Source organism: Ornithorhynchus anatinus, chromosome 13 (genome assembly GCF_004115215.2).
Source record: "Ornithorhynchus anatinus isolate Pmale09 chromosome 13, mOrnAna1.pri.v4, whole genome shotgun sequence".
Lineage (NCBI taxonomy): Eukaryota > Metazoa > Chordata > Mammalia > Monotremata > Ornithorhynchidae > Ornithorhynchus > Ornithorhynchus anatinus.
The window spans coordinates 10,197,335-10,225,192 of record NC_041740.1 but is presented as its reverse complement, the minus strand read 5'-3'; the positions used below and the strand labels follow the sequence as shown (position 1 = coordinate 10,225,192).

The following is a 27,858-nucleotide window of genomic DNA, read 5'->3' as shown; positions in this document are numbered from 1 at the left end:
CCGGTCCAAAGGCCGGAGCCCGCCCAGGAAGGCAGGGCGGTAGAAAGTATGAGTCGTGGGAAAAGAGAACAACTCTCGCAGTCTGGGGTGAACTTGAACCTCTTAACATCAGCCGTCAGGGTTTTACACCTGGCAGCGGCTCTTCGGCGGCGTACGGGGCCGGCCAGGGTTGGGTCCCGGCGGGGGCAGTGGTGAGTGCTGGGTGGACTGTGATGATTTGGGCACTCATTCTCACATGAGCGTCTCCTCGCTCTGCCCCTGCGGTTCCCTATTTCCCTCCCGACCGCCGGCACCAGCAGGCTTCCGGAGATCGGTGTGGTCCGTGGGCCGGGGGCGGCAGAGGAAGAAGAGGCCAATGTCGGCGGCGGGCGTTCTGTCTGCTGACTTGACGGGCATCTCCCCTCCCAGAGGTGGGGCTGCCTGAAGCACCCTCCTCCCTCCCCACCCCTGAAGGTATGGCGGGCGCAGCGTCTGCTCCCTCCGCCCTACCCTTGGCGAGCAGCCGAGACCGGACGGCCGAGCGGGTGACTGCCGAATGAGAGGCCGGCAGAAGGGTTGCTCTCTATCCGGGCCTTCGGGGTCTCGGGAGCAACAACAAACTACTGACATCTGCTGAGTCGATCTGACATTCCAGCGGGCTGGCCCTGTTTCAGCACTTACACTTGAACACCTCCCAAAAGATCAAAGCACTTATTAGGAGATGATACACTCTGGAAAGGGTGTAATTATTCTCACAATAAAGACGTTTAAGAAGCAGTGAGCTAAAACCACTTCCCCAAGACCTAAAGGGTTTAAAACTGTGACTGTTTATGCACAAAATTCACTGGTTTTTGTCATACTGACTAGTGTCACCGATGATCAGAAGGGGCAGGACCCTGGGAGGAGTGATAGAAGCTTTCCTCACGGTTCCTGGGATTCAGATTTTCTCTCAGAGACACGGAGGCCAAAAATAAGACAGTTTGGTTCCCTTTTCTCAGTTTAGACCCCCCTAGGGACAGTTCTAGAACAGACCTGCTCAATCCCCTCTCTCCCTCCTATTTAGCCGGCGAACCCCTACGGGACAGGGACTACGTCCGCCCTGACTAATTTATATCTACCCCAGCGTTTAGAAAGGTGCTTGCCACAGAGAAGGCGCTTAACAAATATCCTGACAGAGAAGCAGCATGGCGTACTGGATAGAGCAAGGGTCTGGGAGTCAGAAGATCATGGGTTGTAATCCCGGCTCTGCCGCTTGTCTGCTGTGTGACCTCGGGCGAGTCACTTCACTTCTCTGTGCCTCAGTTTCCTCGTCTCTAAAATGGGGATTGAGTCTGTGAGCCCCACACGGGACGGAGTGTGTCCAACTAGATTCGCTTGTACCCAGCCCAGCGCTTCTTACGGTGCCTGACGCATAGTAAGTGCTTAACAAGCACCATCGTAATTATTATTATTACTATTAATAAACATCAGCCATCTGCTAAGTTCTTTGCAATGGGAAGGTATTTCTTTCCACCAAAATTGGGCCTGAGTCCTGGACTAATTGCCCAGTCAATACAATTATGTGGTTTATCTTGTTTCCTGGGATTCCTTGGGCAAAAACAAAGACCCTGAATGACTACCTTTAGTAGATCTCACTTCTAATCAGGGCTTGGGTGACAGTCAGGACAACAACCTGTTTCACGCCACCTGCCTCATAGGAACTAAACTTTCACCCACAGAACCCCCCCAACCGTATCATCTGGAACTCAGGGTCCTACAGATGGTTTGATAAAAGCCTACGATAAGGGGCGGCAAAGGGAAACTGCGGCTACCGGGGGTGAATGGGATACAACGGCAGTCAATGATGCGGTCGAGCACTCTCCTGATACAAACTCTGGTGCTCCGATCCCTCCCCTGAACTCGTGACTCTGCACACAGTAAGCGCTCAAAAAATACGACTGAACGGACGACTCCTCGTTCACCACTGCGAGCCCGTTGTTGGGTAGGGATCGTCTCCATTTGTTGCCGGAATTGTACTTTCCGAGCGCTTAGTACAGTTCTCTACACGCAGTAAGCGCTCAATGAATACGATTGAGTGAATGAATGAATGAATTCCACACACGGTCCTAAAGCAACATTCCCCTCGGTGGAGTGAATTGCATCTAACGAGGGCCCAGAGATGAACTGTCTTCCCAGATGAGGGGGTGAGGGAAATGGCGTTCGGATGGGGGATGGAGTTTCTGTTGGGCAGGGGTGTGATCAAAAGAGTGTGGGTGTAAGACTGAGAAAATTCTCTTCTCCTCTGAGGTGCCACTGCATTTCATCCACTGGCAGCAGCTACGCACCCCGCTCAACACACGGCACCACCGTCCACCCCGACTTCACCTTCCCGTACGGAGAATTCGCAAAGGTCTCTGCAACTTCCCGCGCTGTGAGAAACGCTATCCTTTGGCTAACGAAGCAGAAGCTCCGTTTCACCTGGAATGAAAAACTTTCCCATTCACCTCGTACATCTCCGGGTAAATGGGTCTTCACAGATACCATCTGTGGAGGTGCCCCGTGTCACAGAGAGAAGCAGAGTCCCGGCAAACCTCAAACTGAATTAGTCGAAATTCCGCCCTACTATTAGTAACACTAGTGGTCGATTGACTTCTATAAGGGACTACAGGATGCTACCTCTTGGGAAATTTTCTACGGTTAGGCTATCGCAAGGTTTTCTACGGTTAGTATATCGCTAAGGAATTTTACTGCTCAATCTCCCCCATGCGTGAAATGATCTCCGTGGTTAGACGGTTAGGCAGTTACGAAGACAAGAAGAAAAACAAATAGCGTGCCGGCGTTACTTACCTTTGAATGTAGTTAAAATATTTTAGTTTGATTTTATCTACCAGTACCAGAAATCAACCCATTAGGAAAGGCCAGGAGCAAAATGTGGGGCTACGACAGACACCCCTAAAATTCTGCCTCGCTTGAATCCCAGGGACAGGGAAGAACTAATGCAATGCATTCTCGTGTTGCCGAGCTAATGACCTGGGGACTAAATCAAGTACACAGCCTGATTCCCGCAAGGGAGCGTGTTAAAACATCGTTGAAATAATACAGCTATAATAGCCAACACGGATCGCCTCGATCGAGGGCACGACACACCCTGCTTTACAGATGGGAACCCCGAGGCTCACAGAAGCTTACGGAGGAACCACGCCAGGAGGAGCACGTGAAATGGATTCGTATTTGTTCACAGAAGTCAGGACTTTTATAGCCGACGTCCCGAACGCGGAAATGATTCTAGGTCTAAGGACTCTGAAAATCAGACTCCAGGCAGACTGAAATCTTAATCATCAATCAAAATTATAACCAACTCCTTTACCTCTCGACTTTTTCTGAATTCATTCTGCTGACATCGAATGCATCGCTACTACGTGGACCGACCGGTCAGTCTCATCGGGTCGACCAGGTTGTTTTACGGGCCGGTGGAGTTGTCTAAATCCACCGGCCGGATCCCGGGGTTCCAAGGGCCGAGGCCCCCCGGGGTGTCTGTCAACGCAACGGCCCAAATCCCGGAGATCTGATTTCTGCTGTACCGGCGTATAAATTTGAGAAGGCCGGCCCTTGGGGGCCTCGAGCGTTAGTCTACAGAGCTGCTTTGGTGAGTACGCACAGACTTACATCAGTGATAGTGTTCAGAGCGGTATCTGCGCCAATGCTGAAATCTGAACCCGGCACATTGTTGGAGACGGTGGCAGGCACCATAACCATAGGAACACAGAACTCGTCATATTTCTCCCGGGCGGCTGACAGTTCCAGCAGTCCTAGGTAGGCCTGTTGTGGAGGCGTGGGCACAGTTAGAGGACAGGGAAAATGACATCGCCGGAATCGGAGTACGAGGGGCGAGCCACGGGGAGAGCCTTTTCTACCACACCGCACAAGTCACGGGCTGGGATACGAGGGGACCGCTACAAACCCAACATAAAAATTCATTAGGAACACAGCAGCAGAGATACACGGCATTTACAGAACAACATGCGGGTCGACAAGGTCACTTACAAAAAGACTAAACTCTATTAGAAACTGATTTAAGTGGCCCGTAACCGAGGGTCTCGCAGGAAGAGACATTGCGGGGGAAACCTTCAGATAATTAAAGTATCTGAGGAGGACAACGTATCATCGGTCGTTTCCTGAGGGAGAAAAACCTTTAAACCCTCTAGGTTCTATCCAGGTCAACGGGCTCCTAGCTAAAGGACGAAAGACTACTAGCCCGGGCCCCGGCGGAAGTTACTCCCGGCAGTAGACGAGGCTCTCTGGGGGAAGTACGACCCCGTTGAGGCCGCCGGCTACCGTCTGAAGGCACGCGCGAGATGCGCTCCGGTGCGCTAACGGCCCCTCGGTGGTCTGGAGAGCCGACGCTCCTCCCGAGGACCTAACCTACTACTGGGGAGGGATGTCAGACAGCGGGAGAATCGGGCTCGACACCTCTCGCTCTTCCCCTGTGTCAAAAAACACGCCAGAATTCACTGAACAGATGACTCGGCACGGAGGCTCAACCAAAAACCGAGCTCTCGTTGCACGGGGTCGTTTCGGCTGAATATTCCAAATCGTATCGGCTTTCCGTGACCGGGGAAACCCCGAACCTCGCTACCGCCGAGAACGGCGCAGGTTCGGGATCTCGGCCGCCTCGGCACACGGGCGCTGCGGAGACGTTAAGTTAAACGAAGGCTAGGCTCGGGAATTCAAAATCAGAGGCAGAGTCGGATAGGGAAAGTGAAATCACACGGCCCCAGCTCAGAGAAGAATTCTTTCTTTCAAATAGAGCATGACTACAATACTTATGCTTAGGAAACCAGCAAGATGACAAGAAAATAGAATCATGTACCTCAAATCCACCAATAACCAATAGAGCGTTGATATTATGAGTACGCATCTGTTCAGCAATCTGCTCCAAATACTTTGCAGGGAGGGTACTAAAAATAGTTAAATCAAGAGATGAGGTCAAGCACTGTAGAAATGTGGGGCAATCCGGTGACACTTAAAATGGCTCACCATGCTTGCTAAGATGGTGGAAGGCAGGGAAGGCGGCCACTTCTTCCCCCAAAACCAGCGGTCTGGTAGTTAGCCGGAGAAGTGGAGGGATTCGCCTTCTGCTTCGTGCCTCCCAGCAGGGACCCCCCCCCGCCGACCCCCCCGCACGCAGGCACACACACGCACGCACACACGGGCCCCCCCCCCGCCCCACGGCGTCTGAGAGGTGCAGTCACATGCTGAAGCCGCCTCCAAAAGGCATGAGCTCAAGGACTTGGGCTTAGCAAGAAATTGGAACCAAATGTCACAATTCATCGAGTGACTCTGCCCCCCTCTTCCGTTAAGCGAGAACAGGCTTCATCTCGTCCCGAGCACGCTAATAAGCTACCGTCGTTCTCAATTGCTATGTACTCTAAGGACGTTCAACTACGTCACACGCTACGCTGAGAGAAACCAGAAGGATAAAAATCCAGATGAATGATATCCGGCTTAAGCCGAAGAAAAATAGGAAAGTTTCCTTCGTGAGCTTAGGGGGACTATGTAGCTTTCGCTAAACCTAATGGGAACCTGGGGGGCTGGCGTGGGGGTTAAAACCCAGCCGCTCGCTGCAGTCGGGCCGGGCGTCCAGAGGGACTCCCAAACCCTCCTGGACGGGGCCCCGCTCCCACTCCCTATAACGGGGACAGAGCTCTCTTAGCGGTCGGCAGGACTTGCTCCCAGCTGCCAACCCAAATAGTCTCTGGCTAGGGAGCAAAGTTTTGCCTTTGGGCTGGAGAGCGAGTGTGTTTCAGTGTTCCCGGGAGCACAATGGGCCTGGGCCATTCTAATTCCAAGCACAGCCCCGAAAGCTAGGACACGGGCTGGCCGGACACGGGGGGACAGGAAAGCCGCCGGCAGAGCTGCAGAGGATCTTGGGAGCTTGGGGAGCCCCACCACGGGGGCCGGGTCTCCACAGCCACAGCTAGAAGTTTAGGCGACTAACCAGGGAATTCCGGGAAAATTCCCAGCTTGAGTTGCCTGAATGGAGGGCAGGATTTAGACCTCCAATTTTTTTTTTAAATGGTATTTATTAAGCACTTACCATGTGCCAAACACTGTACTAAGCTCTGGGGAAGATACAAGCTGATCAGGTTGGACACGGTTCATGTCCCACATGGAGCTCGCAGCCCTAATCCCCATTTTACAGATGAGGGAACTGACAGGCCCAGAGAAGTGAAGTGACTTGCCCAAGGTCACACCGCAGAAAAGTGGCGGAGCCAGGTTTAGAATCCGGGTCCTTCCGACTCCCGGGCCTGTGCTCTAGCCACTAGGCCACGCTGCTTCTCTTGGGCCACACCGCTTCTCCAATTGCTCCCGGAATGCCTCTCCCCGGCAGCCCGGCCCCAAAGGAGGGCTGAGTCAATCCCTCGTTACAGAGCAATTCACGGGGCAGACTCTTAATCTAATAAATGAGGGAATGCATTCAGATGTGCATTTCCGGGGAGTCAATCAATCAATCAATGGTATTTATTGAGCGCTTCCTGTGCCTAGAGCACTGTATTAAGTGGTTGGGAGAGTATAATGTAAGAGAGTTGGCAGACTCATTCCCTGCCCTCAGTGAGCTTCCACGAGAGAGGTTCGACGGACATAAGATAGTTCGGAAACACACTGGGGTAGGGCTGGGTCAGATTCACAGCCACGGCACATATGAGCCAAATCTTTTCCGATCATTTTGAGGCCCCCTGGCTTCAGCTGTTCACCAAATTAGAATAGCTCTTGCCAGAAAGATAAAAACAAAAACCCAATCACTAGAAAAACGTCTTAGTCCATAATGACTCAGACCCGCTCTTCCCTTCAGTTTATTACTACTCTGCTCATTCGGTCAATGGAAATAGATACTCCTCCGAGCGGTATCATATTTCCAACTGCTACTTACTTCCACGGAGACTTCCGTCGGACCGTATAAGTCCCCCGTAGGCGGGGACTGGGTCTGACAGTTTCGTACAGTGCTCTGCACACAGTGGGAGCTCAGTAAATACTAATTGATCGACTGACCGTATAAGTCTTTCTCTGAGGGTCTCTGCAGCGGAAAGAGTCAGTTGGAGCAAGAAATGATCCCCTGCTTCAACGGGGATGCTCCAACCCCTAGACCACTCCCAGATGGAAGAGGCAGACAGGTGACAATCCAGTGGCTCCTCCTCTTACCCACCCTGGGAAGAGGATGTCTCTGGCCCGGCAGCACCTTTTCTTTCAACTTAGAAGAAATGTGAAGGGATGGAAACTGCCGGTTTAAAAATCTGAATTGAAAACAAGAGCGTGGAAGAGAAGCTGCAAGACTAGTGGATAGAACATGGGCTGCTTAGAAGTCAGAAGGACCTGGGTTCTAACTCTGGCTCTGCCATTTTTATGCTGGGTGACCTCGGGGAAGTCACTTAACTTCTCTGTGCCTCAATTACCTCATCTGTTAAATGGGGACTTTGACGGTGAGACCCACGAGTGACATGGACCGTGTCCAACCTGATTAACTTGTATCTACCCCACCTCTTAGTACTGTACCTGGCACAGAGTAAGCTCTTAAATACCATTAAAAAACGTGGAGAGTTAGTTTTGGGGGCCTGTTCATTGCTCAGAGGCAGCGCGGCCTAGTGGAGAGAGCAGGAGTGGGAGTTACCGGACTTGAGTTCGAATGTCACACCTGCCACTTGCCTGGTCTGTGACCTTGGACAAGTTACTTTTCTGTTTCTATATCCTCATCTGTAAAATGGGAATTAAACACCTGCATTCCCTCCCCTCTAGACTGTGAACTCCACGTGGACAGAGAATGAATGTGATCTGATTGTACCGTATTCTACTCCGGCGCTTAACACGGTGCTTGGCACCCAGTAAGCACCTAATGAATAAAATCATCATTACTACTACGGTAATTATTAACCTACACATCAGCAGAGACAAGAGGCTGAATCTGGACATTACCGTTTGGTACCAAGAATTGATCCTCCTTGGCCAGTCCAGCCTCCAACATCTCCCCAGGTGATTTCTTTTACCTAAGAGAGAAGGAAAACAAATATTAGCAATGCAATTTTAAGAGCCTGCTATAGGCGAAAACATCAGAAAAGGACTACAGAGAACACAGCCAAAGTCCCCATCAGCTGTTGTACCTCGGTTGAGCCAGTAAGTGGAATCATCATAGTCTCCTAAGGTCTGTAAAATCCTGGGTGTGGGGTAGCCTAATAGAAACCACGCTAAACTAGGAAACCCTGGCTTTTGAAGAACAACAGCAGTTAAAAACAAAACAAACAACAACAAAAAATCGAGGCACTAACTCTAACTGCGCTAGCTCCGTAGGACGTGGATCGAAATAAACCAACGCATCCTAATTCAGTCGCGTGAATTAAACTGTAAAGGCTGAAACTTGGTGAGAAAACGAGAGAGACTCAAGTCAGGCCGGCGCATCCATCGGTAAAATACATCGAGCGTATACCCCGATAACAGTGGGCTCTCGTTGGACCGTGGGCTAGGAAAGTTTTTCCAGTTGTTTTTACGCGTGTGCTGGGTAGGAGGTGGCCTTGCGTCAGACCCCTCCTTTTTAAAAGATATTAAATCCTCACTATTTGCCGAGCACTGTAGCAAGTGCTGAGTAGATACATGGTCTACTCAAATCAAACACAGCAGTGTGTCTTGGCGTTAACAGCACGAGGCTGGGGAGTCAGGAAACCTACTTGCAATCCCAGCTCTTCCACTACTACTGTGTGACCCTGAGTAACTTCTCTGTTGCTCAGATTCCTCACCTGTAAACTGGATATTAAATACCTGCTCTTCCTCTCCCTTTGACAGGAGTCACACGTGGGGCAGGGACTGTCTGATATGATTATCTCATATTCCCCCCACGTGGGCTTCCCGCACATTAAGCACTTAATAACATTACTATTATTATTATTATTATTATTACAAATCTGACACAGCTCCTTCCCTTCCCACATGGGAATCACAGAGATTTTCTTCTTCCCAGACACAACCCACTGAAGGATGAAATCACACTGCCAGGGGCACCATCTTCAAACACGAAGGAACTGGACAAACGAAACAGACACGGGTTGGGAAAACTGGCCAGATCCCGAAGCCGACATGCCGCCTTAATACATAGAGGCGGCTCGGTTCCTGACGGATCCAAGTTCTATTCATCGTGTTTGAACGGAAGCGAGCCTCGACGTAACGCCGATGTACCAGAGGGACTATTACGGGCCCCGTGCGCTCCAAGCCTGCTTAGTACCCACCTGCCCTCTTGAGAATCCTTCAAACCCATCGGTGACCGCAAACATCTTATGACCTTCGGTGATGCCGACTCTCACCGCCGAGCGGACGGCAGCGTTCATCCCCGCCGCGGGAGCCCCCACGTTCAAGACAGCCACGTTGAAATTGCTCTGCGGGACGGGAGAGAGCGCGTCACTGAGCCGAAAGCGGGTCAGGCTCTGAATCACGGCTAGCGGAATTTGAGAGGCCTACTCCACCCTCAGGAAAGTCCAACTGCTTGCCCGCACGGACGTACGGGACCCATATCTCTCTTCGGCTATTTATACTGCTTTTTTCCGGGGAACTGATTTCAGGATGTCGAAAGACCCTGAGCCGCCGCCAAGCTTTCTCCTGCTAATAACCCGTCCCGGGTTCGACTTCTCCTTTCCTCGAATCTGATGAAAGGCCCGTCCAAATCTCTGAGGTCGATCTATAAAAGTGGTTGTCGAGGAGTTTTCTATGGCCTTAAGACTCATACTGGTAGGTGGCCAGCGCGGGCGAAGACCGGATGGGCACTCTGCCGGGTTCTGCCTCCGCCACCCCCTCCGCCGCTTCCTCGCACTTCACCCTCGGGGTCCCAGCGGGAACACGGAGAGCAAATGACAGGGTGCCAGTGGGGGTCACATAAGCCGCTGGCACTAAAACCCCCTCCTCCGTGCGGCCCCCGGTCCTGAAGTCTCGGGACCGAGACTCATCCCGCCAGTCCTCACGGCCGACGATCACTCTCCCCCACTTCAAAACTCTACAGAAGGCCCATCTCCTCCAAGAGGCCTTCCCTGACTAAGCCCTTCTTTCCTCTTCCCCCATTCCCTTCTGCGCCACCCTGACTTGCTCTCATTATTCCGGGGAAACGGCATGGTCTGGTGGATAGAGCATGGGCCCGGGAGTCAGAAGGTCATGGGTTCGAATACTGACTCCACCTCTCGTCTGCTGTGTGCCCCGGGGCAAGTCACTTAACTTCTCTGCGCCTCAGTTCCCTCATCTGTAAAACAGGGGTTAAAACTGTAAGCCCCATATGCGAAAGGATCTGTGTCCAACCTAATTAAGTGTTATCTACCCCAGCACTTAGAACAGTGCCTGGCACATAGTAAGTGCTTAACAAATACAATGATAATAATAATAATTATTATTATCCCCCCTTCCCAGCCACACATCTATTTATATCAACGTTTGTCTCCCCATCTAGACTGTAAGCTCGCTACGGGCAGGGAACGTGTCTTGCTTTATTGTTCATTCCCAAAGGCTTAGTACAGTGCTCTGCACACAGTAAGAGCTCAATAAATATGACTGAATGAATGAATGAGACTCCATCTCCTCTCTTGAACTGTTAAAGAATTGGACAGTCACATTTTCAGTAAGAGTGTCAGGGCCATGATTTGTTCAAGCATGACCTATTAATGCCAAGGCACAGTCTGGAAATAGTGTCCCAGCTGATTAAGCATCCCCGCCAACAGAGTGCTCGGGGCATACTACAGGGCAGCTCATCTTGGTAGACCGAGCAGAAAAATTTTGCGGGGTAGGAAACCGTGGCTGCCCATCACGGCCGTGTACAAGATGGGCAAACGGCCAATTCACATTTCATATTTCCTAGAAACTGATTCGCAATGAAAAACTGATTCATTTTACTTCTCATTTACAGTGCACACAAAGTTCAAGGCAGAGATGCCTCTCAATCTCTGTATCCCAACACTCCAAACTGCCCTTCCACCCTCCCCTCTACCGCTCCTCCTTTATTTCCTTCCCTGCTTGAGAGGGGGACGGGGAGGATCCCACCTACCGTTGGCAGTTCTGCATCTGGTTTCTTGTGAGAAAGCAGTTTGTAGGTATTAAGATTGTTCTCAAAGCTCCTAAAATGAAAACAAGGAAAGGTGGATTGGATTTTGAGGTTTAAAGGTGTCTGAAAGAAACAAGAAATCAATCCATCAGTGATATTTACGGAGCACTTATGGTGTACAGACCTGAACCATAACAGTCTAAATATGTCTTTTTGGCAATAATTTTTTTTACGGCAAAGACCTGTTGCCTCGAAAATATGATTAAGAATCACAGGCTAAGTAGAGCTTATTTAGACTTTGTTTTCTTAAACTGGAAATGAAAGCCTCCTGTAAATTAGCAAGCAAGGCAAATACAGTATCTTAAATGCATGTTTATATAACTTTCTTTAAAAAAATACCAAAATCAACGTGCAGCGCTCTATATACAAGTGGTCTGCTATAACTACAAATTTAGCCTATTGTGAGGGAGAGTTAGCTCTTGCAGGCATGACCTGCTCCTTCCCAACTGACCAGAGCTGCATTTTGTTAGCTCGAGCAGAATCAAGTCAACCAGTCATTCATACTTACTGAACGCTTACTGTGTGCCGAGCATTGTATTAATCACTTGGGAGAATACAACACAAGGGAACTGGCGGACACGTTCCCTGTCCACAGTCAATCAGTGGTATTTACTGAGCGCTTACTTTGCGCAGAGCATTGTTCTAAGTGCTTGGGAGAGTAAGTACAAGAGAAATTAGCAGACCCGTTCCCTGCCCATAGTGACCTTACATTTTAGAGGGATGAGCAAAACAAGCCTAGAGTCTAGAGTGGAGTCCAGGAATGAATCCCTCTGAGGAGCCTACATTTTTGAATCCTAGAAAATGTGATATGGGGCTCTTAAAAATGTTTCCTTACAAGTGCAGCTTTCAATAATTACTATTCTTTTTTCAGAATGTCAGCTGCAAGGGCAGAGAAAGCGCTTAACTCTCTCTTCCCTCCCAGATGCCCACTGAGTCAACAGAGTCTTGCTTGGAATGTTTGTCACGTTTGTAAATATGGCTGCCGCCTTCCTCCTGATGTGTGACTAGCAAGAACAGCAAGTCGATACGACCTGCAGGGTAGATATTACGGTTTTCGTTAAGCGCTATGTTCCAAGCACTCTTCTAAGTGCTGGGGTAGATACAAGTTAATCAGGTTATACACCGTCCCTGTACTATATGGGGCTCGCCCTCTTAATCCCCCAGTTTACAGAGGAGGTAGCTGAGACCCAGAGAAGATAAGTGACTTGCCTAAGGTCACTCAGCAGCGGCGGAACCAGGATTAGGACCCAGATCCTTCTGACTCCCAGGCTTATGCTCTATTCACCAGACCGCACTGCTTCCCTTTTCTGGGCCTCGGCCATTCAGGAGCGCGATGAGCAAACCCCAGTGGTTACAGAAAGGGGAAGGTCTTTTCTTACCACCAGGCTACTTGTACACAGAGAGGCACTTGGCCAGATTATTAAGAACCTGCTACTTTTAGAGAGAACCTTTTGGTTGGATCTGAATTTCCATATTTACCTACACGAACTCAAAGCCTTTGAACTGAAGGCTTGGGAAGGCTGGAAAAAGACACCCCTTTGAAAAATTTAACCTGGGATGGGAACACTTGGAGCTATTAAAGAGACAACAGATATCTTAGAATTTTCAGAGAGGAGTCAAGTCCTTCCCCTCACAAATGGGGAGCGCTGATGGTTTAAAACTTCACTTCTGCTGATCAGGTTCATTTTCATCAACTGTGCTCCTATTGCCTCGTTATCTAAGTTCCACTCGACTCTGACCCCGAAAGCTTCCTTCTACAAGGTCTGGCCTTGACCCACCCCAATCAATGGTGAAACCCTCTCCAAGGGGAGCAGCATGGGCTAGTGCAAAGAGCCCGGGCTTGGGAGTCAGAGGCCCTTGGGAGTCAGGGGCCCTTGGGAGTCAGAGGCCCTCGGGCAAGTCGCTTCACTTCTCTGGACCTCAGTTACCTCATCTGTAAAATGGGGATGAAGACTGTGAGCTTAGGTGGGGCAGGGACTGTGTCCAACCCAATTACCGTGCATCTATCCCAGCGTTTAGTACTGTACCCGGCACAGAATAAGCACTTAACAAATACGACGAGTATCATATTTATCCATATGAACCTTATGAACCAAAGATCCACTGTACCTGTCCAGCCTCAGCTGCAGCTCCCGCCAACACTTGCTGAGGAAAACACTTCAGGCAGATGAGCATAAACTCACTCCCTGTCATTGTCTTACCTTCCCCTCAGTTGCACGGCCTCGTTAAATCTCCTCTCGTCCATTGCCTTCTGCACAGCCTGAGTCTTTAAAAAAAAGAGAGTTAAAAGGGTCAGAGTTTAGAAACCTCCCTTACAGGTTTTAGCTGAAAGGACCTTGCTCGTCCCACTGTTTTTCTCTAGCCCCTTAGGCTCTTGAAGTATTGAAATCCAGTAAGTATCCAGGGTGGTGACACCTAGCTACTACGCTGACTCTGGGTACGGCGGCTGTACTGTGAGCCCGTTGTTGGGTAGGAACTGTCTCTATTTGTTGCCTGAGTCTACTTTGCAAGCGCTGAGCTCAGTGCTCTGCACACAGTAAGCGCTCAAATTCGACTGAATGAATGCACTGAAGGATTCTGGGAGCTGAAGCAGCTGCTGCCCACTAGTCTCTGAATACTTTGGGCCAAGGGCCGACTGGTGGCTTGCTCTAAAGGACCAATGGGTACGCGCTGGTGGGCAGCAGAAATACCGATGGCTCTACGAGACTGTACGCTCCTTTACGGCGGGAAATGTGGCTACCAGCTCCACCGCAGTGTACTTTCCCAAGTGCTCTGTACTGTGCCCTGCACACAGTAAGCGCTCCATAACTACCACTGATTGCCGGTGTTCCCGAAGTCCCTCTCGGGTGGCATAGCCAGAAGTGAACACGACCAGGCCCAAACAAAATACCGTTTCAGTTCTAACTTCTACCTTCAGGCCATCTAGTACGCAGGACCGAGCATCAGGCAGATGACCACACTGGTGTCTCACATCAGATTTCGGTGAATTGGGGGAGGACTCAAAAGGGAAGGGGTATGTAGAGAGGTTCCAGAGTTTACAGGCAGTTTAAACCGGGGGTCTCCCGTTTCCAAGTTAGACTCATTTGGATGGCAGGAAAAAGGAATGTAAATCAAAGAAAATGATCTTTCCTCATTTTATCGAGGGAATAAAACCAGACAGATTTACCCCAAAGGACAGGGGCCATGTCTACTTCCTACCTGTGTATTCCCTCTCACCACATACTACAGTGCTCTGAACACATTAAATGCTTAAGAGATACTACACTAAAGAGGAACAGAGCGTTTTTGCTACTCAATTGTCCTTTCTACAGCCCAGAAGGGAGAGCATTATGCCGCTGGAGATATCAGTGCATCTGTCAGCCAAACAAAGGCCTCAACTATTACCTGGCTCTCGATGGCCCCCGTGGTCCTCCTGCTCCAGAGAGATAACGAAGCAGCCACCACCCGGCTCCACGCCCCAGACTCACCATCTGCACACACTCCATCAGGGGCAGACGCACGGCCTGGTTTCCGCACAAGGACACCACGCAAGCTGGCGTGACCGGGGTTGCCTCCAGAAGGGCCAGGACGGCCTCCACACCCATGCGGCTGGCCTGGGGATCAGACAGAGAATGAATGAAAACCACAGAGGCGACCGGAAGACCCTCAGGACTAAAATATTTTTAATAAGGGACAAAATGATTTCAGTTCAACACGTCTTTTAAGGCAAGAGATACCTCCAGGCCCTTTTCTGCAGGTATTATCTTGTGCTACATGACTAGGACCCCCACATGACCTAATTTTTAGGAAATTCGTTCTTAGCCAATCTAGCTAGGATTCTACTTAAGGGATCCCTAAATTCCAAGTAGCCAAATGATTCAGGTCCCAAAAACATTTCAGTGTGTCATTTATCCATATAAACGATATAAATATCATTGGCCTGAAACATCTACACCGATTTGGATAATATTCCTTTTTCAATCTTGGGTAGCCAAAGATTGGCTTGCGGAGACTTCAGCTTTAAGTCAATTTTCCGGGTTCCTTTTTCCGGCATGTAAGAGGAGTGAGTCGAGTCTATGGGAATGTACTGCTTGAACCATAAAAGCTTGGAAGGGAGCTTTGACATGTAGACTGTAAGCTCCTTATGGGGAGGGAACCTGTAGTATAGCGCTCTCCCAAGTGCTTAGTACAGTGTTCTGCACATAGTAAATGCTCAATAAATGCCATTGATCGATTGATGGCAGCCTTTTGTGTTTGCCCACATGGTGCAGGAGGAGATAAATGAGATAATAGTAATACTAATAATAATAACTGTGGTATTTGTTAAGCGCTTACTATGTGCCAAGCACTGTTCTAAGCGCTGGGTAGATACAGGGTAATCAGGTTGTCCCACTTGGGGCTCACGGTCTTCACCCCCATTTTACAGATGAGGGCACTGAGGCACCGAGAAGTGAAGTGACTTGCCCAAAGTCACACAGCTGACAGGTGGTGGAGCCGTGATTAGAACCCAAGAGCTCTGACTCCTAAGCCCATGCTCTTTCCACTGAGCCATGCAATGGGCGAGTTAAAGGAAATGTATTTCCCTGGCTGTAGGGTTCCTGGAAGTGAATTAATGAGCTTTTAGAGTATCCTTAGTGCACCATGGTTTTAAATTATTTACATTGAATTGCAGTAGATATTAGAACTCAATTGTGTACGCACTACCTTAAATTCAATATTGATGAAACTGAAATCTACTTTCAACTCAAACTCAGCCCTCCTCCCAACTTGCCCACTGCAATTGCTGCCTAGAATTTTCTCAGCTAAATAACCCTGAACCCAGTTGCATCCCTTTGGATTACCATAACAATGTTGGTATTTGTTAAGCGCTTACTATGTGCAGAGCACTGTTCTAAGCGTTGGGGTAGACACAGGGGAATCAGGTTGTCCCACATGGGGCTCACAGTCTTAATCCCCATTTTACAGATGAGGTAACTGAGGCACAGAGAAGTTAAGTGACTTGCCCACAGTCACACAGCTGACAAGTGGCCGAGCTGGGATTCGAACCCATGACCTCTGACTCCAAAGCCCATGCTCTTTCCACTGAGCCACGCTGCTTCTCTGATTACCACTACCAGGCACCTACTTTCCCTGGTCACGAGCACCTTCGGTCGGGAGGAAAACTGCCTATCTCTCTACTTAGCCATACTCACCAAAATCCGGTCGAAAGCTGATGGGGTACCTCCTCTTTGGACGTGCCCAAGGATAGTCACGCGGGTGTCAAATCCCAGCTGCTTAACCACGAGCTACAAAGAGAGTTTCCATGTAAGTAAAGGATAAAGGAGCAGAACCGGCAGCTAAGAGAAAATTGCTCCCATCACGAAGATAAATCGATATTTTGGTAGAGACGACCCTCTTCAGTTCCTTCGATTTAGCTACCTTCCTTTGCCTGGATGCAATTTCAGAAATAGCAATCTCCAGTTTCTCCACTCTTGAAGAAATTTTCCTTTCAACAGTGACTCAAAATTTGTTCCGATGATTACTTTGAGCCAATTAAAATCCTCCTCTCTCACAAAACAAATAAAATAGCAGTAACTGTCAGAATCGATCATCACGATGGGATACTAAAAAAAATTCCAGAAACATCTTCTTAACCATCTTGATTTTTATATAAATGTAGAGAACATGGCACTCTTGAGAATGAGAAAGAAATGCTTTAAAATGTCTTTTGCTTTGGTTCAGATATTTTGAATTTATAAGTCAAAGTTAAGCAGAACTTTCTGGGAAAATAGGCAAATCCCAAAATTCAATACTCAGCTTCTGTGTGTTTTAGGGATCGGATGAGTCGCTATGCTGTTCAGCTGCGCTTCAGAATATAAACACATTGGCCAGAGGACCGTAGTTTTGTTTGTGGATATACAGATTAAGCATGGGTTTATCTTTACAGAAAACGCTATCTAGCAGCTATTTTCTTAATGGACATTTGCACGCAGATAACTCTGAGGTGGTCTAAGAACTGTATGGAGAAAATGGGAATTTGAGGGAATGCCATTTCACTGTCCTTTCCTTGTTCGGATTATAAGAAATGTGATGATTCCAATGGGCCGTAAGCTCTCTGGGGGCAGAGAGTGTGTCTTGTGTGCCTGTGGTACTTCTCAAACGTTAAGCACGGTGTATTGCCCAGTGTTGCTCAATGTCTACGATGGCTATTACTACTCCTTCATGAAAATGTCCCTCACTGGTGACCTCCCAATCTTCAATGTCAAATAAGACAGTGAATGCTCTATGAACCTTCTTTCAGCTCCTATCAAGCCAACAACAGCTCCTGCACAGCATTTTGCCTCTGTAAATATTTTACTGGATGGAAATCATGGTTATGAGCAAACAACCTCAAAGATATGATCTATTTTCCTTAATCAAACTCATCCCCGCCCCCGGCCCTTTTTAGATGGTATTTGTTAAGGGCTTCCTATGTCCCAGGCACCGTACTAAGCACTGGGTTAGATATAAGCTAATCAGCTTGGACACCGTCCACGTCTCACATGAGGCTCACGGTCTTAATCCCCATTTTACAGTTGAGGGAAATGAGGTACAGAGAAGTTAAGTGACTTGCCCAAGGTCACACAGCAGACAAGTGGCGGAGCCAGCATCAGAACCCAGATCCTGCTGACTCCCAGGCCAGTGCTCTCTCCACTATGCCAGGCTGCTTCTTGATCCTTTTAGCTAACTCTTCCTTTTTCCTACAGGTAGCACAGTAACTACATGGCTGATCCATAGAAGAGATCCTAGAAGCACCTACATCTTTGACTTTCTCTGACGTAATGGGTTGATTGAGAGAGTCGATCGCTCCTTCGGCCACGATGATAATGTTCAGCCTTTTCTTGCGGGCGCGGTTCTAAGGGAAGAGAAGACTGAAATCAGAAAGAGCTACACCAAAACTGTTGTACATCAGTCCTGGAACAGCCACTCCCCCGCTCCAGATTCAGTGACCCATCCTGGCTTGGAGGGGGAGAAGAGGGGCAGGCCCAGCAGCGTTGGCTCTTCGCCCGGAGCCGGGGTGCTATCTGACTCTCCCTTTCGTCCCTACCCTGGCCCTAGCTAGCTCTCCAGAGACAAAAGCATTCCAATGGAAAGCACGGAACTCCTTCTAGCAAGAGATGTGCCAGTTATAATCAATATCATCAGTGTCTCATAACAACCATTAGGTACTGGAGTTAAGACAAGAAGAGATCGAACACAGTCCCTGTCCTACATGGGGCTCACCGGCATTCGCTTTAACGCCAAGGGAAAATCCCTCAGAAATTTCATTCGATCTTATTTAGTGAGTGCTTACTGTGCGCAGAGCACTGTACTAAGCCCTTGGAAAGTACAATTCGGCAACGGAGAAAGACAATCCCTACGCAACAACGGGCTCACAGTCTGTTGCAGCTACAGACCCCTGAACAGCTGTGTGATGGGGCCCAGGTTCCCTGATCCTTTCATCTTTCCCTTGCCTGGTAGTCGGTGGCAACGACTGCTCACCGACTGGGTGATTTTTACCTCACCTCACCCAACAAAGGCATGCCTCCTTACAAGCAACCTGCGGTTACTGTAATACTCTTCTACTATCCATCATCACTTGAGAGAGGCAGAGAGCGTTACTCTAGTCACGAGAGTCCGCGAGGTAGGCCAACAGAAGTCACGTGCATCTGGCTACGTTCGATCAGGGACACATCAGTGCTACGGAGGACCAAACTGGTTTGCAGTTGACACCTATTCTCGCACTGTATCGAAAGGTAAACGACTGCACATCAGCTACTGATTCTATCTGGAGGCCTGGGGTGGGTTTTGTCCCCGTTTCATCACTTTGTGCACCAGCGGGTGATGAAACCAAGTCACAGCACAGTGGGACCGACACGATGACTCACCTCTGAAAGCTTAGTGCACATCTGTTCTTCCCACCCTTCTTCTGGGGGGTATTCGGGAATGAACACCCAATCGGCACCGCAAGCCAAGGCACTGACGAGGGCCAGATATCTATTGAAGGCACAAAGGCAGATCAGGCGGGGAAACGAAACACAAATTCCACCAGATACCTTGAAGGGAATCACATTGGAAGCCCATGAAAAAAGAAAACACATACCCACAGTGTCTTCCCATAACTTCTAACACAAAGGTCCTCTGATGGCTGGAAGACAGAAAAGAGTCTATAGGAAGCAAGAACTTTGAAACTTGTTCAACTTCTATAAGTGTCCACTCCACTGGGCTGAGCCCCCAAAAGTCTTCTGGACTGGACTCCCAGACCTGCACAGCTCAGGCCTCAGGCCAGACCTGAAAGTTTCCAGCCAGGTGTGAAAATACCCCAAATGGTGGCTTCCTAACCTCTTGGCTCTTTGAAGCCTGCCCTTGCCCAATCCTCAGCTTCCCGTCTTAAATAATAATATTAATAAAATATTACTAAGTGCTTACTATACACCAAGGCTTGTACGAAGCCCCCAGGGTAGATACAAAATAAAGTTGGCCCAGTCGGAGGGAGAACAGCATTTTAATCCCATTTTACAGAAGAGGAAACTGAGGCAATTACAAGTTAAGAGACTAGCCTAAGGTCACACAGCAGGCAAGTGGAGGAACCGGGATAATGACTCCCTGACTCCCATGCTCTTGCTCTTTCCACTAGGCCATGCTGCTTCTCCTAAATACCCTGTCCCCTTCCTGTCTCCTCATGCACAATGAAGAGTGGGACACCTCTGATAACACAATCATTTCTCTAAGGTCCCTCACCTCTGGGCAGTGGTCATGATGGCATCCACCACTTCGATGATTCTGTGCAAGGCAGAGTCCGTGCCGATTGTCATGTCGGTTCCACAGAAGTCATTGTCTATGGAGCCGACCATCCCCACGATGTTTAAGTAGGCGTACTTCTTCACGGCCTCTTTTTCGATCTTGCCTACCACAAGAGAGCCACAGCATGGTTTGTTACCGACCCGGGACTGGCTCCACACGATTGTAAGGTTAAGCAGGATGGCCTTAGAAATCGGAAACCGCCCGCCGAATCTTTCTGTCTCCCCAGTTCCCCTTTTCAGAACCGTCTCCTGGACAAAGGGGAAAGAAAGCTAAGGGAAATTAAGATTGCACAGATTAAGCGGATTTCCAGGCTGGAACAAGCAAGGTCAAAGAGGTGGAAGGAGAATCAGCAGAGTTCATCCACCTGGAAACTGGATATCTTAAGACGGTTTGTGCGATCCCTCTCCAACTCCCGATTCCTGTCCTTTTCTCAGAAGGGGTCATCAAAGAAGAAAAAGATTTGACTAGAAATGACTGGCGAAAGCCCCGCAAATGCCCCCATTCAGTTGATCTGAAGGGCTGCTTTGTGATTCAGAGTGGGTGGAAGAAGGACGGCCCATGCGGTCTTGAGCCGGGCCAAGTTTCCACTGGCTGCTGTCCTCCGGTCTCTACAGGCCAACTGGACAGCTCTCTGTCAGCTGCTTCCATCCAGCTTTTTACCCTTCACAGAGCAGTCACCACGCTTCATTCATATTCCAAGCCTGTTTTCGGTTTTGACTACAATCAAGAGGGCGAGGACGGGGAAGTGTACCATGTCTTGTGCTTCTGTTGTACATTTGCAAGTACACAGTAGTAGCAGAAAGTAATAACACTAATAATAATTGTATTTGTTCAGTGCTTATTATGTGCTAAATAACATGCTGAGTGCTGGGGTAGGTAGGTACAAGATAATCACGCCAGACACAGTCCCCGTCCCACCGTCTAAATAGGAGAGAGAACAGGTATTGACTCACCATTTTACAAATGAGGGAATGGAGGCCCAGAGAAGCTAAGTGACTTGCTCAAGGTCACCCAGTAGACAGGAGGCAGAGCTGGGTTTCGAACCCAGGTTCTCAGACTCTCCAGGCTGGGGCTCTCTCACTAGGGCACATGTCCCGCACTGCTGTGCACTGCCATCCGAGGGTGCTCAAAAAATTCCATCGCTACTAATTCTACTGGCTAGGGGTGGGATTTCCTTACACACTTGAATGGAAGATTCACAGTGAGGGGAAATAGCAGTCATAGATATTTGGTTTGTGGTTTCGCCCATTCGCAGTTGGCTGAGCCCATACCTCGGGCCACAGAGGGCCCTGGTCCCAACCCTCTGCTGTCCCTCTGGTCACCAGCAGCCACAGCTAGCTGGCCCCTTCTTGCCCCTCTAGGCCTATCTCCCTGGAAAGCCTGGATGGCCAAAAGTTGCTGAATAAACTTGCAAGTATTTTAAGCACAGCTGCCTTTAGGGTTTCACCTCACTCAGGGGGTGTATTATAGTGCAATAAACCTGTGCTACAAAGCACTTCCTCTCCAAGTGTGAGGGGTGAAGGGAAGAAAACAATCAATCTCCCAGGAGATTCACCTTTACCATCCGGCAAATGCAATCAAGTTCCGGGGGAGGTCTTTCGGGGAAAGAGGTGTAAGTAAATGTGACCCAACGAGAGGGCCTAAATTGTGGTTCGGCAACAGTCAACCACAGCCCCGCAAGTGTCAGCATTCTTCGTGACACCTTAGCATAACATAAGACTTGTACAGACGAGACGGGTTGCTGGGATATGCTTTCTCTAGGAGGCGGCAGAGGAAAGTGGGAAGAAGCTGGGAGAAACCTTCAAAGTGTGGGTATGAGTGTGAGTTTGAGTGTGTGTCTGAATTGGGGGGGAGGGAATCACACCTTCTCGTGCCAATTCTTCTAGTAGTCCACTCCATTCTTCCCGAAAGAGGTTGGCTCCCGTCAAGCTTCCATCGCCACCAATCACACACAGGTTAGTGATTCCACGCTGAATCAAATTGAGAGCTGCCTTTAAGCGACCTTCCCGGGTCCGGAATGCTTTGCAACGGGCACTGCCAATCACTGTCCCTCCCTGGAAAGGAAATGACATTTTGCTCATTTACTTCACAGACGGAGAGACGGACACAGACGTATCCTTCTAGACTGTAAGCGTCTTATGGACGGGGAACGTGACTGCTAATTCTGCTTTACTGTACTCTCCCTAGCGCTTAGTACAGTGCTCTGCACATAGCAAGCGTGCAATACCACTGATTCCTGCATATTTCTAAATGCTCGGACCCAAAGCTTAGACCTCCTCCCAGTGAGCCATCAGAACTAGTGACAAAATTCCTGAAGCAACTGAATACTGCTGGCATTTATTAAGTGCTTACTATGTGCTAAGTACTAAGCACTAGGCCAGCTGAATAAAGTAGGTACAATCCACTAGCTCCCAAGCACTTAGTACAGTGCTCAGTAAATATCACTGACTGATTAATAGAGGTGAAAGGGTTTCTTGCTGCAGGGAATCCAAGGCCTACTGACATTCCCAATTGATTGGGAATGTCTGCACTATGCGAGGTAAAACGGCCAGATCATTACAGTTTCGGTGAGAGACACGACATTATTTTTTCAAGTCGGCTCTACTGTTCTGAAAATACTTCATTTGGGGACCTTCCTCACAGGGCTGTACTAGCAGTAAGGATTCATTCGCTGTCTGCGGTGACAAGGTAAGCAACCACCAAGATGAGGAGACCTCGGAGAGCCTAGAGAGGATGCATTGAGAGATGGAATTCTGGATGGAGAGAGGACCCAGGTCCAGTTCAAGACACATCAGTCTTCCTTAGCATCAGAGAATAAAGATAGATATATGTTTGCTGTGTAACCCTGGGTTTCCCACTGAGGGATCCCAATTCCAGCTCTTAGTGAGTGCTTTAGAGACAGTGTGTGCAAATGTGTGTATACACATATACTGAGAGTGGGATGAAGTGGAGGAGGCTGGATATGTGTGTGTTTGTGTGGACAGAAAGAGTAGGAGGGGACAGTCCAAGATTCTTGGGCATAAGTCCTGCCTCCGCATTCTATAACAATTCCAGCACCTGGAGGGTGAGTCATGACCAAGACAGGAGCTTGGGAAATAAAAAAAACAGGATAACAATTGGCTGTGGAGTGGGAGGAAGAGAAAGACAGAGGCATAGAGAAAGGAAGAAACCCGGTGTGTGGCAACTGTATCGTATACGGAAAGAAAACAGAGAGGGAAGAAGCAAAATTTTTTTCAGTCCTGATATTGGTTCAGAAATACTTCATGTAGGTGTCTCAGACTCTACGATTCTGAGTCTGTGTGTCCATCTTTCCTGACTTTTTCCTCTTGTCCTCTACATATGTTCTCAATGTCTCCATCTCTCAAAGGATACCTCACTTTTAGACTTGGGGAAAATGTGATCACTCTAGCCCTGGGTGAATTATATTAAAGGTGCTGGAAAGAGAGAAGTCAAGCTTCCAAACAGGGACACCACCACACCACTCTATTTCATACACCGGGCCCATTCAGCCAGGCCTAGAGTTTGACCTCCTACCATCAGCAGCCAATGTATTTTGCAGAGAAGAGACAGAGCTTTATGAAAAGTTGGATCGATTTTGGGGTGATTCCCCCCCACCGGGAGGCTGGTGACAGATTTTGAAGAAAACAACAAAAAACAGTTCTTTCCCGAGTAGCCTTTCTGTGTACAAACATAAATATCCACTCAAGCCATAAGTTTCCAAAGCTATATTTTATTTTTCTTCCTTCCCTATTTTAAAACATATTAGAATGACTATGTAACCAACACCTAGATAATCTGGGGGTGCCTAGTGGGCAAGTCTGAGATGACTATTCCTAAGGGTCAAAAAGTGCAGTGACAAATGAAACTTTAATGATGGTTAACAACAGCAGCAGATCATTACCTTATCGAGGATTTTCCTTTTCTGGTAAGAGTAATAAAATGATCATAAAATAGATTTGATTTTGCAGAGCAAAGGTAAACTCCGAATGCAAAGTGCAGGGCATTTAACTGAATTGCAAAATGCTCTCTTCTAAATCCAAAAAGATACTGCAGAATGGAGTTCCCTGACAGAACCTAGGTCTCCCTGATAAGCAACAGACTAATTAATTGGAGAAAAATGAATCCAAGCTCTCAGTCAGGACTGATGGCACCACTACCACTCTTTCTATTTCTACTCCTTCTACCAGCCCAGAGGTTGCCCGAGGCCCAGGACTGTGTGTCTGAGTGAGGCTATCGCTAAAATGAATCCAACTTGGGAGTTCCTGGGTCGAACGCAGAGAGAGTTGTGACAATACAACCCAAGCACATTAAGTTCCTGCCCGTGACTCTGACCATCGAGTTTATCTCGCAAAGATGCTTCTACTGAAAATGCAAAAGGGTGCATATGACTAGTCCCTGGCGTAGACATGGACAGGATCGTATGGCTAAGGAATAAAAAAGTATATTCTGAACCTTCTTCAAAACCACAAAAGGGGTTAAGAGATGGAATTTAGGAAAAAAATACAGTAATATAAATATGTACCACATGTGGAACAGTAAGACCTAAAAAAACTGACAATATTTTACACTTCTGTTTTCTCTTTCTTTTAAAGAACATTAGGTTTTTCAAAATAGCCACAAACATTAAGACAGTCTTCAAAGCACAAAGTAAAGCAAAAGATTTTTGCCATTCTCCAGTAAATTTGACTGACACCGTTAGCCAATCCGGTTACCCGAAGTTGATTTTGAAAGTCAGTCCGACTCAAACTAAATAGATAATTCTTCTCTCCTCTGTGACTAAGGTACTGTCTTCACATTTCCCCTAGGAGTTGGCCTGAGTGCTAACATTTCTGCAAAGCTTCATACCCCGTGGTAGAGATTTACGAAAGACAATCTCCTTGGCAGCTCTCCAGAAAATTAAGCCATCCAAGTAACTGGTTTGCATCTAGCCTGACCGGCCTCTTCAATAAGGTTTTCCAGAGGTTCACAGGGGGTGCCAGATTTAAAACAACTTGCTCTTTACATTGGTCCTCTTAGCTCCTGTTGATCATCTGTATTCCTTGAAGCTGGGAGTCCCGTCTCTTAGTTACAAGGGCAGGTAGAACCAACTGAAATCTGAATGTGGTTGTGGAGTGGTTTTGTATCACCATTAAAGAAGTCTACTGGCCCCAGAATTTCCTGTTCTAAACCATTCCCATGGATTTCTCGACTTGGTGCCAAGAAATAATGTTCTCAAGGGATGGACAGAAAGGAGAAAGAAGAGAAAACTATGCAACTGGAGATCCTGTTCCAATGGAAACTAAAGAATCCTTCAGAATCATCAGTCATGATGGAAACAACGGTGAACAGTAGTGGCAGCAGAAGGAAATAGGAAGGGTTGGATATCAAACAATGCTTGGAATGACAGGGGGAGAACCACGGTGGCCATCTTCTTGGGGATAAACCACCTAACATGCCAAACTGTTTCCTCTAACATGATGGACCTCTTCCACATGAGTTTTTTCCAAAACCTAACTGACGTTTATTGCCGGCCCTCCTTCCTCTCCTAATAAATCCCATATGCTTACCGCCCTACAAGAATCAGTGTTCCTTTTATATGTCTTGAGCCTGCCTCCCTCTAGCTTCAAAAAGCAACAATAAGAACAGAACTGGATTAAGTGTTGTTTTTTTAAAAAGAACACCTCAGCTTCTTGGCAGCTAATATAAGTTTAAGCCACATTCTTTAAAGTATTTTTTTCTCATTATTTTTGAGACTTCTTTTAAAAGGAAGTTTAAAATTCTGTGGGTCACTTCAAAACATTCAGTGGCATTTCCATTTTCTTTAAATATTGAAGAGGCAAGAAAAAAATTTTTAAAAGAATATCTGAAGGGTCATATTGAACAGGTTTATGCAAAGACAAACACAGGCCAGTAGTTGTGCAGATGTAAATCATCTGCCTAACCAAGGCCCCAAAATGCACTTTGATCTCCATTATCCAAATACTTCAGACCAAAGTAATACCTGGATAATTGTAGCCAGAGTGAATTTAGACTCTAATTATCCAGGTTCCCTGCGGTGATCAATAAGAGAAATCATAACACAAAATATAGGAGTACATACCACTTGGAGAATGCTTGAAACATTTTCCCATGAAACTTCAACAATGTTGTCTCCCCCATCCACCATACCTTGATAACCCTGTGAGAGGGAGAAAAATAACATGAAATTTTAGAAATCTTTTTACATTGATGAATGTTTAAATAATGCAACATTAAAATACTGGGGGTGGGGAATCCCAAAAACCTTTTATAGATCCATGCAACTGAGTCAAAAACTAGGAAATAGGACTTTGAAAGTAATAAAGAGCCCTATTTTCAGAAGCCATTTTGGGGGTCTTGAGTTGTCACACCTACAATCCAATTTTTTAAATTTTATGTGAGTTTCTGGGATAAGACTTTAGGGTGGATTATCATAACTTTCTCTTTTTAAATGGTATTTGTTAAGCATTTACTATGTGCCAGGCACTGTACTACTCAATGGGGTAGATATGAATCAATCAAGTTGGACATAGTCCATAACCCACATAGGACTCAGAGTTTTAATCCACAATCAATTTAATCAGTTTTACCTGAGGTCCAGAGAAGTTAAGTGACTTGCCCAATGTCACCCATCAGATAGGTGGCAGAGCTGGGATTAGAATTCAAGTCCTCTGACTCCCAGACCCTTGTTCTTCCCACTAAGCCAAATTGATTCTCCTAGTGCACTCAGATATGATTGATTTTTCTCCTATTACTACTACTGGAAAAGGCTTGGTGAAAACTTCTATTTCCCATTTACTTTTCCACTAAAGGAAGCTACTGAATGTTCTCATCCTGAATATATAAAAACCTCATAATCTCCTAGGGCCAAATCTTGCTGCATTTAAAAAGCACTAATAACTATAACTCAATCTTCTCTTTCAAATACACTGCTTCTTTCAGAACCATGGGCTCTTGGCCAGATAAATATCCAGTTTAGGGTTTTTATTTTATAGAGCCTCTAAAAATTAAGTTTATGACAAATCTCATCTCCATTCTCTCTAGATGCCAACTTGCATACGGTCACTAGATTTGGAGACTTTGGTTGAAGTGGAAACTCTTCCCTCAGAAAAAGCATTTCGTGTTCAACTAGTCCCCATGTCACATATCTAGATGGCATATACTCATTCAGTCATATTTACTGAGCGCTTACTGTGTGCAGAGCACTGTACTAAGCGCTTGAATATATTGTACTCTCCCAAGGGCTTTGTACAGTGCTCTGCACACAGTAAGCACTCAATAAATACGATTGAGTGGAATGAATGGTCTAGCGATGGGTTCCAGGGAACGCCATCGATAAGTGAGTGAAAGTGGCCCCTGTGGTTCCCTTGACTCCTCTGGTCAGGTCAGAGGAGGAGACTGCCTCAGGTTCCTCTGACAGAATCCGTCCAAAACCAACAGTTTCCTCATACTTTGCAAAGTGTGGCTCCTGGGAGGATTTAGGAGGTAAAAGAGATTTCTGGGTCTCACCCTGCCCTGGGGATACAGGGGTTTGTTTAAGAGGTCTAACTTGAGTACCTCCTCTAAGTTACTAAGAAACTGCCTTTAATTGACTGTCTTTTCTAAGTCTTTGTTTTCCTAAAAGAGAAGTGAGAACAAAGGGGATAGTCAGCTCAAATAACTGCCAGCCAGTCAACAGTTTAACTGAATGCCTACTGTGTGAAGAGCACTGTATGAGGCATTGTGAGAAATAAAAAGGCAAGTCCCTCGAAAAAGCAGTCTCTCGTCTTGAGGAACTCACATACAGTCACATAAAGACAAACACAAATATATCCACATGAGGCCTAGCTGAGTCCCTAAGTATTCTCGGTCCACTAGGGTTGGGTCCTGTTCTATCAGTCAGTGGTATTTATTGAGCACTTACTGTGTGCAGAGCACTGTTCTGAGCACTTGGGAGAGTACAATACAACCGAGTTGGTAGACGCATTCCCTGCCCACAAGGAACAGAGTTGGTAGACATATTC

At 47.6% G+C, this 27,858-nt stretch overlaps 1 protein-coding gene across 6 annotated transcripts in view; it reads right to left on the bottom strand.

Annotated features, from left to right (window-relative positions):
- LOC100080281 (phosphofructokinase, platelet) overlaps window positions 1-27,858 on the bottom strand; it is a 63,077-nt gene that overhangs the window by 13,332 nt on the left and 21,887 nt on the right. For 4 of the 6 annotated variants that reach the window (XM_039913899.1, XM_029077872.2, XM_029077874.2 and 1 more), the window contains exons 3-16: window positions 25,938-26,015; window positions 21,723-21,912; window positions 19,796-19,961; window positions 19,158-19,202; window positions 18,943-19,051; window positions 17,835-17,930; window positions 16,249-16,341; window positions 14,545-14,670; window positions 13,279-13,343; window positions 11,021-11,090; window positions 9,228-9,374; window positions 7,927-7,997; window positions 4,829-4,916; window positions 3,625-3,777 (exon numbers count right to left, since the gene is read on the bottom strand). In XM_039913899.1, the coding sequence (XP_039769833.1) occupies window positions 3,625-3,777; window positions 4,829-4,916; window positions 7,927-7,997; window positions 9,228-9,374; window positions 11,021-11,090; window positions 13,279-13,343; window positions 14,545-14,670; window positions 16,249-16,341; window positions 17,835-17,930; window positions 18,943-19,051; window positions 19,158-19,202; window positions 19,796-19,961; window positions 21,723-21,912; window positions 25,938-26,015 (1,497 nt within the window). The remainder of the gene's footprint in view (window positions 1-3,624; window positions 3,778-4,828; window positions 4,917-7,926; window positions 7,998-9,227; window positions 9,375-11,020; window positions 11,091-13,278; window positions 13,344-14,544; window positions 14,671-16,248; window positions 16,342-17,834; window positions 17,931-18,942; window positions 19,052-19,157; window positions 19,203-19,795; window positions 19,962-21,722; window positions 21,913-25,937; window positions 26,016-27,858) is intronic. The other 2 variants (XM_029077873.2, XM_029077876.2) reach the window with 1 other exon arrangement.